Below are 11,162 nucleotides of genomic sequence, written 5' to 3'. Positions count from 1 at the left end.
GCGGATGTCTATGGGCAGCGGTCGCTTCGCCATTTTGGCGGATTCAAGTGGCCGCTTGCTCGTTTGCCACCTTATGTTAAAAAAAATTTTAATAATCGGAATCGAATGACACTTCCGCCGTTAAGATCGGTTTCGCCATTTAGGATCTAGGCCGTCACAATGAAATCCATATACATGCACAAATATCAATGCAAAAAAGAATTCTTAACAAATTATTTTACAGTTTACTTGAAGAAAATAATTACAAAATAACTCAATACCAAATAGAAGATTCATTTGGCAGCAACACATGCCGATGTACTGGATACAGACCAATACTTGATGCTTTTAAAAGCTTCGCCTGCGACTTTCCTAAAGATAACCTCACTGACATCGAGGATTTAAAAATATGCAGTAACAAAGATAAATGTGAACTCTCTCTAGACAATAACTGGTGTTTGTTGAATAAAGAGAACATCACTTCTAAGAATAAAAAAATAATATTAAAAGATGATAGAATCTGGTACAGAGTTAATGAAATTAAAGATATATTTGAAGTGTTTAGTACTGAAGGCACAATGTCTTATATGTTGGTAAATGGAAATACTGGACGAGGTAAGAATGAATTAAGAGATATTTGAAAAATCAAAGACCTAAAAAGTCAATCATACTAATATACAAAAAGTGAAAGTTTAGATGGATGGATGTTTGTTAGAGTCTGTAGCTTAAACGGCTGACGGGATTTTAATGAAATTTGGTACATATGTAGAGTAGTCTGGAAGAACACATAGGCTTCTCACTTTTGTTTTATTTTTTAATTTCACGCAGACGGAGTCGCGGGCGAAAGCTAGTAACTATTTGTTACAGGAGCGGTTCCCATCTTCGCTTTTCCTAAAGTCTTAATAGATATAAGTTCTGTTGAAGAATTAAAAACTTACTACATGGATCAGAACTTAGTAATAGGCGGGGGGATGACATTGAGGGATTTGATGGATCTTTTCAAACATATATCAGAGAAAGATGTGCACTTTCATTATTTGAAGAAGTTATATGATCATTTAAATTTAGTAGCACATATACCTGTGAGAAATGTAAGTCAATTACGAAGTTTAAAACATAAACGACCTACTACCTATTTATAAGAGGGTAAAATTAACATTTGCATTGCAGATAGGATCAGTTGCTGGTAATTTGATGCTAAAGCATAGAGAACTGACATTTTCTTCAGACGTATTTTTGTTATTTGAAGCAGTAGGTGCAACTCTAACAATTGGTAAGAAGAAATTAATGAACACTAGAATAATTTATTGTAACTATACTCGTAATTTTACTGATATTATAAATGCGAAAGTTTAAATGGATGGATGTTTGTTAGAGTTTATAGCCTAAACGGCTAAATGTATTTCGATGAAACTTGGTATAGATATAAAGGATATTCTGGAAGAACATATAGGCTACTCACTTTTGTTTTTATAATTCCACGCGGACGGATTCGTGGGCGAAAGCTAGTTCAAAATAATTTTATCGTCAGATTTTAAAAATGAAACTGAAATGATTTTAATTTTCAATTGTTACTTCGCAGTTTCTGCAACATCAGTAGATGAAGTGACACCGGAGACATTTCTGAAAATAGATATGACTGGTAAAGTAATCACACAGGTCAAAATACCACCATTGTCTCACAATTATGAGTTTGTCTCGTTTAAGGTAAGAACTTTACTTATTTTACATTGCTTTACACGTAACTATGAAGTTTCGTATTCTATTCTAATGATTTAATTTTCGCATGTAACAAGACGGACGATAGTTATGAATGTGTAGGGGTACACCGGTAGAAGTAGACATAGAAAGAGATGGATGGATTGCGTGAAAGGTGACACGATCAAGAAGGGTGTGATGACTGAGAAGACGGATGATAGAGTTATTTGGAGGACGAAAACCCGGTGCGCAAACCCTACGGGAGTAGAATAAGGTAGGGGAGATGATGATGATGATTTGATTCTTGGGTGTAATAAACAAAATGAACGTTTAAGACAATGTTTTTTCTAGATAATGCCTCGCGCTCAAAATGCTCACGCTCAAGTCAATTCAGCATTTCTTTACGAACTAGACGCGGATCATGAAACAGTCAAATCTGCAAGAATAGTTTACGGAGGTCTCTCTGGTAAATTTGTTCATGCAACACAAACTGAGAAATGTTTGATAGGAAAGAAATTATTTACAAATGAAACATTGCAACTGGCGCTTGGTGTTTTACAAGGGGAGATTATAGTAGAAGAAATTCGTGGTTTTTTATCACCGGAGTATAGAAAGAAATGTGCTCTTGGTTTATTTTATAAGGTAAAGATTTTCTATGACGTTTGAACGTCATTGTCTTTTCTGATAAACATATTAAATTGATTTATTTTTAGGGTTTAATAACTTTAATACCCGAAAGTGGATTAGCACCTCGATACAGATCCGGTAGAAGGGATTTAAGGAAGACAAGACCTCTATCATCTGGGAAGCAAGAGTATAATACAAACCCTACTCTTTGGCCACTAAACGAACCAATGCCGAAATTAGAAGCACTAATACAATGTGCAGGAGAATCTTTTTATGTCAATGACACTCCAACGTCACCGAGAGAAGTGTTCTGTGCGTTTGTTCCTACTGAAATTAGTGTTGGAGAAATTGAAAGCATCGATCCATCTATTGCATTAGTAAGTATTACATTAATAATACAAAGTAAATTTTTAATTTTTGATAACCAGAGAATTTAATAGAAATTGCAAATGAAACATTGAAGTCAGAAATGGTAAAATCTTTTTAATATTATAAAACCGAAAGTTTGGATGGATGGATGTTTGAGTTTGTAGCCTACACTGCTAAACAGATCTCGATGAAATTTGGTATACACGTAGACGATAGTCTGGTAGAATACGTAGGCTACTTACTTTTATTTTAATTCCAAGCCTACGAACGCTAATAAATAAATAAAATGTTATGTGGCCGCCAAGTTTGCTACTTTACGTGCCTCGTTAAATTATCTTAAGTAAGCTCTATATTGAAACAAGAACACATTTTATTTTAGAAGCGTCTGTTTAAAAAATTATTAACAGTGATTTAAATTTTCAGAAACTACCTGGTGTTGTAGCATTTTTGTCTGCCAAAGATATCCCCGGATCAAATAACTATGTACCTCTCAATGTTGAAGGTGCAATGGCTCCAGAGGAAGTTCTCTGCGATCGCGATGTCAAATATTACAATCAACCAATGGGTATCATCATAGCTGAATCTGAAAAGATAGCTAACAGAGCTGCTTTATTGGTTAAAGCAAAGTATAAAAATATTAAACAATATCCAATTTTTACAATAAAAGAAGTATTAGACAGAGAACCTGAACGTGTAAAGATTTTCATAGCATACCCTGCTAGGGACAGAGGATTGAATGTGCAAAGAATCATGAAAGGCTCTAATAATATATTCTCACAATATCTTTATCATATGGAGACACAGTCGTGTGCCACTAAGCCCAGTGACGACGGCATTGACGTGATCACTTCATCTCAATGGCCTAATCAGATACATGTCGGTATTTCACAATTCTTGAATATTGAACAAAGCAGGTACGACTTTCATTTATAAATATAATATTCTATCACTGCAAAGGTTCTACAGACACTAAATGATTTTCGTAAAATTGAAATTACTTAATTCTTACAAGCAAAATAAATTGTAATTTATATTTGTATGTCAACCTTTTCTTGTTTTTACCGAGGGTTGACACAGTATGAGCTGCGCTTCCATACACATCTGTATTAATTTCATTAAGTGTATCTTCACACAATACATTTATAATTTCTTCGGCCTTCATAATCTCTTTATTATGTACTTAACTATCTTTTACTGCTCAATTTTCTCCACTATATTAATTATTTTCAAACTTATTCTGATACAGTTTAGTGACAGGAATCTCTATGGAAATTTTTAAATCTATATTTCCAGAATTAATCTAACAATACCACGTCTGGGCGGAGCGTACGGTGTTAAAATATCCCGGAACGGTATGATCGCGTGCGCCTGCGCTCTTTCTACGTATCTGACCAACCGGCCTTGTCGCTTCGTGATGTCTATGCAAGCCAATACTAGGATTATTGGTAAACGGAACCCTACTATGATAGATTATGAGGTAAAAATTATATCATTGGCCATACTGAAATAAATACATGTTTCTAACATAAATAAATAGCTTATTTACTCTGAATCTAGAGTTTAAATTTTACGGGCGTTTCACTAACGGTTGTTGAAAAAATACTATAGTAAGTACTAAAGTAATCGTAAAGTACTCTTAACAGTGGTAGATCCCGCTTTAACATCTTCGCACGAATGAGTCGGCTCGCCCGTTGTGATACCACGACCATACAGAAGACAGGCGTGAAATAGAAGACATTCCGCGTTTCATCTGATGAGTGTGTTGCCGGAGACCCGCCTTTAGTTCCTTTTCCTTCCCACCCTTTTTCTTATAAGAAAAGGATAGCAAGGAAACTGGATTTGACGGTGAAGGAGACGCATAGAAAAATTACTGTTTACGTGCATCTTCTCCTTCGTCGATTAATGGTAGGCAACGCATCCGCTATTGCCAATGTCTGGGCGGCGGTCGCTTCGCCATTTCGGCGGATTCAGGTGGCCGCTTGCTCGTTTGCCACCTTATAATATAAAAAAAAAACTTATTCTGAAAACTACTGTGGTGGTACACATTTATGTTGACATCCATATCTATCAGCGAAAGTAGAAAATATTAAATAGTCTTTAACATAACAATGTACAGCTATTCACATTTCAGGTCGAAGTAAGTGATACTGGGGAAGTGCAGTATTTGGATTATAATTTGTACATAGACAATGGATACGTTGTTGGCGATCCTATCCTATTATTTGGTGTATCAGCTGTGAAGAATTGCTACGACAACAGAAGATGGTCTTATAAGTTATTCAACGTCACTACTGATACCGCGTCCAATACGTATGCCCGAGCTCCAGGTAATCACTATACTAACACGATGATGTTAAATTTCTTAATTGGGACAGAGTAGTAGCGGCTTTAGGGTAACCATGCCCTATCTTTTTTTATTATTACATAAGGTGGCAAACGAGCAAGCGGCCACTGCCCTTAGACATTCGCAATTGAAGATGCGTTGCCTACCCTTATCCGATGGAGGAGGAGATGCACATAAAGAGGATATTTACCTTTACTATGCATCTCCTCTGCCGTCAAATCCACTTCTCCTTCCCATCCTCTCCTTATAAGAAAAGGTTGGTAAAGAGAAATAGACTTAAATTAGGCCTCCGGCACCACACTCATCAGACGAAACAAGGAATTACTTCCATTACACGCCTATCTTCTGTGTGGTTGTGGTATTACACCGGGTGTACCGGTCCATTCGTGCTAAGATGTTAAAGCGGGCACTTCCACTGTTATCTCTAGGTTAGGGTACAGACCAGGGCGCTCACCAGAAATTGACGTCACTGGTCTGCGAATTAAATAATACTCTTAACAAGGTAGGAAGCACCTTGATTCTATATGGTTTTACTAATTTGTGATGCATTTTTGTAGGTGAACTGGAAGCTATAGCAATGACAGAACACATAATGGAACGTATATCTTACGAACTGGATAAAGATCCGTTGGAAGTGCGTTTGAATAATTTGAATCCACAACATTCAGATTTAGCTGAAATCGTTGCGATGTTAGTTAAGGAAAGTGAATATTACAAACGTAAAGAAGAGGTAGAGGATTTCAACAAATTGAATCGTTGGAAGAAACGAGGACTTCGTGTTGCTATGATGAGTTGGCCTGCGTCAACTGTGATGGACTTTTTTGTACTACTGACAGTTTATCATGGTGATGGTTCTGTAGTTATAAGACATGGATGTATAGATATGGGTCAGGGTATTAATACTAAAGTAACTCAAACAGTTGCTTACGTACTGCAAATTCCTTTACACAAAGTGAAGATTAAATCGACAGAAGTGTCTGCAACACCTAATTCCAATATAACTGGTGGAAGTCGGACAACCCACGCTATATGTTTTGCTGCTACCAAATGTTGTCAACTAATTCTGGACAGATTAAGTGCAATCAGAGATACTCTGAATGATCCTACATGGGAATTACTTGTACAGACAGCGTATATGCGTGGTATAAATTTACAAACAAGTTACAGAGTTACACCCAATGATGAACAAATTTTTAGAGTACCAGGAGCTGCTGTAGTAGAAGTAGAACTAGATATACTAACAGGAGAACATGATATTTTAAGAGTAGACATTATACAGGATGTTGGATTCAGTGTAAATCCAGAAATAGATATTGGACAGGTGAATAAATTATAGTTTGTCTAAATAGGATAGATTAGTTTGATAAATGAAGCATATGAAGTATCGAATACAATTTGTATAAAGGCAAATGGCGTACTTAATAGACAGGTATCGTAGTGACGAAACAAACACGCAGCGAACAATTTTGAACTATCGATATTCGATTTAAATATTTATCAAACTCATCTAAAATTATTATTTTCTTATTAACTAATAAAGAGGACAATTCTATTATCGATTATAGTGTATAGAATTTAGCGATGACAGAAATAATAGCGAAATTCAATTCGATTACGTACGGCTGTAATAGTAAAAAAACATTTATTCATTTGAGAAAACAGTGTTTTTTTTCAATTCATAAGTTATAACTATGAATCTATCGATTCCAACTTCTATAAGAATAAAAATCGAAAATCGATAAGATTCATGACTGATTTTACACAACCCATCCCTACTAAATTTGAAGTGAATTGTCAAACTAATCTAACTTATTTAGACATGTATCCGTCTCATTCATTTTTAAAATATCTTTCCATTTAAATAAAATTAAACATGTTTCTTTTAATCAGATTGAAGGAGCATTTATAATGGCAACTGGTTACTGGACATGTGAACATTTGATTTACGATAAAAAGACCGGAGAGCTGCTCACGGATCGCGCGTGGAACTACCACGTGCCTCTGGTTAAAGACATACCTATCGACTTCAGAGTCAAACTGAGACCGAATTCTTTCAATCCTGTTGAAGTTTTTGGAGCTAGAAGTAAGAAAGATTTACATGAGAAGACTGCAAAGACTATGATAGGCACATGTCACTTATCTAAATAAATCGAGTTTCTTATAAAGATATGTGGTGATTCTCATTAAGTTACTGGATAGTCATCCATGAATATCAGCAATAAAGAAAGATCTGGAATACTTACTTTGTTGCCATATTAAAAGGCATGTTAACTTTTAAGAGAATTGTACCAAGTTCACACTAAGTATTCCGTTCTCTGCCTATCCCTCTATGTTACGGGTGTGAGTTTTTCTTATCATATTTTCCAGCAACAACAGAGCCACCGATGTGTCTAGCTGTCAGCGTGGCGTTTGCTTTGCGAGCGGCGATTGTCTCATCTCGAGAAGAAACCGGTTATCCGAGGACGGAATGGTTCGCACTTGGTAAGAATAAAATGACTTAACTAAATTCTCTGATATAAGACACTATATAAAATACTAAAAGAACAGTTACTTTTTTATTTTTATTAAAAGGCTCTTGTTTTATTTTCTTTCATTACTACTAATGCTATTAAAAATTGTCAAAATCATATGATTTTTTTTTAATAATGTTTTGCGTAAAATGGGTCGAATTTGTATAAATAAAATTGCTAAAGCTATGTTACGGGATGTAATATAACATGTTACACGTTGTATCATTATAGTAACGTCGGTCTTTACCAAACTTTATTTTGTTTTTTCAGATGGTCCCTTTACATTGGAGACGAATGTTTTAAAAGCTGATGTCAATTTGAAAGAATTTCTGTTTTATTAATAAAATAATGTTTGTTATAAGTTTTCAATGTTAAAATAATACTAAAACGCATTGTTATCTATTAGTACTTACTAAGATTAAATATGTATTTTACCCAAATCTATACTATTATAATAAAGCGTAAACACACACTTGTTTGTTGCCTAAGATGTCAGCAATTATTGCATGTTTTTGATTAATTCTTTTTAATAAAAAGCCCTACACTTAAGTCACGCTTTAGGCTATATATTTTCACGCTATTTTAACTTAGGTGGTAAATATTTTGGATAAAAACTCTAATATGGGAAAGAGACCATAAATTGCTGCCAACATCAAGGAATCAAGGTTTGTCATGTCATGTCATTTTGAAATTTGCTATTGATAATTTGACAAACGTCAACAATCAAATTTTCATAATTTCATGCGGATGAAGCCGCACGGGAACTGCTAGTATCAAATAAAAGTAATAAAACTATTTATTTGATCATACCAATGTAAGTATTGGACGCAAAACTTTAGATGGATGGAATACAATTCAGTGGCAACATAAAGGTGTAGTCTTGATGAATAAATATTCTACACTATGTATTTATTTAATTCCACGCTAACAAATTCTCGAGCAAAAGCAAGTATCAAATAAAGTTTCCCAGTAAAAGGCAATGATAGCGTGACGAAATACGATTAAGGATTTCTTCGCTTTGACGTTTCTTTAAAAGAAAACGGGCGACATTATACTGTTCAAACGTGATTGAAATAAAGTTTTCTAGGTAAATATTAAAGAAATCCAATCATAATATAATAGATAGCCTAATTTTAGTCCCTTTACGTTTCCACCCTTTTTTTAAGAGGAATGGATGGGAAGGAAAAGTAGATTTGACGATAGAGGAGAGACATAGGAATGGAAAATGTCCTCTTTATGTGCGTCTGGTCCGTCAATGAAGGGTAGGCAACGCATCTGCAATTGGGAATGTCTATGGGCAGCGGTCGCTTTCCATTTCGGTGGATCCAGCTGGCCGCTTGCTCGTTAGCCACCTTGTATTAAAAAAGATAGATGAAAAAGTATATTCTGATATGCTTAGCGTAAACGTAAATAATAAATATCTCTTAAAACTAATATTTTATTTTAATCTTCTATGGATTTCCAAATAGTCCATACTAATATTATAAAGAGGAAAACTTTGTTTGTTTGATTGTAATGAATAGCCTCAATAATTGGGCCGATTTTAAAAACTCTTTCACTGAAAGGTAATTTATCTGTGAGTAACAAAGGCTATATTTTTACATTTCTTTATTATTATTTTTAAATTACACGCGGTCGGAGTCGTGGACAAAAGCTAGTTGTAAATAAACAGGGAAAGTTTTTGTTAAGACACAAAATAAACCTCTTAAGTAAAGATAAACATAAGAAAAATATACAGGATTAAGAAAGGGTGTAGAAAACAGGAAAAAAGTCAAACCAAACGTATCGTATAGAATTCACGATTTTTGTTTGGCTTAGAGGTTTAATGTTAATACAAAAACATTATTTTTTCGCTATAAATATGACGATAACTGCTGGAGAGATGTTTTCTCTATTGGAGTGTTCAGATATTTGAGTTACTTAAGTGTTTCGGCAGTAAGAGTGCACCTTTGACTAAACTATTGCACAACTGTTTAGTCTCGCTTTGATTCCTATCAGCTTATATGGACGTGCACACTACACGATTATTAGTTGTGCAAGTGAACAGTTGAAGCTGCGAAACAATCGACAATCGCACAACGGTTGTGCGAAAGTTTAGTCAAAGGTGTGCGTCTGATCTTACCACTACAAAAACAAATGAAATCGTCTAGTAATATCAAAATTATAACAAAAATCACATGTGTTATTATCGTCTCTTTTCTCTTTAGTAAAAATAACAGGGACGTTTTTTCAAAAAATTAGCTGACGGTAGAACTTCACACACCTTTATTTTAAAGAAGCTGAAAACATACGAACTATATAAATAACAAAAAGCTATGTATCCGGGAACCGGACATTTCTCGGGGATGAAGCTTATCCCATGTGTAGTCCAGACTTTGTTTTACATCTGTGCCAAATTTAAATAAGATATGTTGATCCGTTGCAGAATGAGATTTAACATTAAAAAACTAAATTAATGAATCTCACGGGAACCGTAACTTATCCCGGGATAAAAAGTAGCCTATGTGTTTTTCCAGACTATGCTCTAAACCTGTGCCAAATTTCAAGGAGATCCGTTCAGCCGTTTAGGCTACAAACGCTAACAAACATCCATCCATCTAAACTTTCGCATTTGTAATATTAGTAAGATAGTAAGATTACATAGTTTTAAATTAACTATACATTTATAACTGAAGTGTAAGCAAGATTTGAACTGTGAAACTGATCAGTTCTCAGATTTATCTACAAAGCTCTATTTATAACTGTACAGTTAAACTGTGCAATTAAAACTTAACATGTGTAGATTACCGACAATTATGTTTACTGATGTGGTCAAAAATAGTGTTATAAGACAATATTGATATATGTTAAAAATCTTAGAGCCTTTCATGCCTTAATTAATAAACAATTAGTGCATAGTTTATATCAGAGTTTGCCGCCGAGGTGTAAACTCCAACTCAAACTATTAACTTCGAAAGTTCAAATGAACTTAAGTCAACCAACGATGTAACGAAGACCACAACTTTGACCGCTGAACTTTAAGTAACTTAGAATATCCCGTGTGGTTAGTTTCCATTCAAAAACAAGCATTTTAACTTTGCATTGGAAATAAACAGGTTTCCTAAACTTAAAGAATATTTATCTTACAATTAATAAGATTGCGTTTCTGCATATAATACTAACCGTCCGCGACACCCCTGCTGAATTAAAAAAAAACTTAGTACGCAACCTATATTCTTCCAGACTATGTTCTTACCTTTGCCAAATTTTATTGAGGTTCAGCATTTTAGAATATATACTTTAACATACATTCTTCCATCTTTCCATATAACTTTGTTATAATACTGGTTTTCGCCCGTGACTTCGGCCGTGTGAAATAAAAAAACGAAAGTTTCATCAACAACAAATTCATCGAAATCCGTTCAGCCGTTTAGGTTACAAACTCTAACAAACATCCATCCATCTAAAATATCGCATTTATAATATTAGTAAAATAATTAAAACAGTTTTTTTGTGAACAACATGATGTATTTGTGTTGCTTATAATTAAAAATTAAATTACAAAACAGTGGTAGTGCCCGCTTTAACATCTTAGCACTGCAGGGCCGGCACGCCCCCAGTAATACCACGACCACACAGAAGACAGGCGTGAAGTG

The 11,162-nt window shown here is 34.6% G+C and overlaps 1 protein-coding gene across 1 annotated transcript in view; it reads left to right on the top strand.

Annotated features, from left to right (window-relative positions):
• Positions 1-7,890, top strand: part of LOC106102857 (abscisic-aldehyde oxidase-like) — an 8,785-nt gene extending 895 nt beyond the window's left edge. Inside the window, exons 3-15 of the mRNA XM_013282453.1 lie at positions 224-594; positions 847-1,070; positions 1,150-1,252; positions 1,562-1,686; positions 2,029-2,319; positions 2,391-2,681; positions 3,097-3,587; positions 3,967-4,150; positions 4,805-5,000; positions 5,575-6,338; positions 6,908-7,100; positions 7,385-7,498; positions 7,798-7,890. Of these exons, the coding sequence (XP_013137907.1) occupies positions 224-594; positions 847-1,070; positions 1,150-1,252; positions 1,562-1,686; positions 2,029-2,319; positions 2,391-2,681; positions 3,097-3,587; positions 3,967-4,150; positions 4,805-5,000; positions 5,575-6,338; positions 6,908-7,100; positions 7,385-7,498; positions 7,798-7,868 (3,418 nt within the window). The 3' untranslated portion in view covers positions 7,869-7,890. The remainder of the gene's footprint in view (positions 1-223; positions 595-846; positions 1,071-1,149; positions 1,253-1,561; positions 1,687-2,028; positions 2,320-2,390; positions 2,682-3,096; positions 3,588-3,966; positions 4,151-4,804; positions 5,001-5,574; positions 6,339-6,907; positions 7,101-7,384; positions 7,499-7,797) is intronic.
• Positions 7,891-11,162: the final 3,272 nt, after the last annotated feature.

Source organism: Papilio polytes, unplaced genomic scaffold (genome assembly GCF_000836215.1).
Source record: "Papilio polytes unplaced genomic scaffold, Ppol_1.0 DF823901.1, whole genome shotgun sequence".
In the NCBI taxonomy this organism is placed as follows: Eukaryota; Metazoa; Arthropoda; class Insecta; order Lepidoptera; family Papilionidae; genus Papilio; species Papilio polytes.
This window is presented reverse-complemented; position numbering and strand designations above follow the sequence as displayed.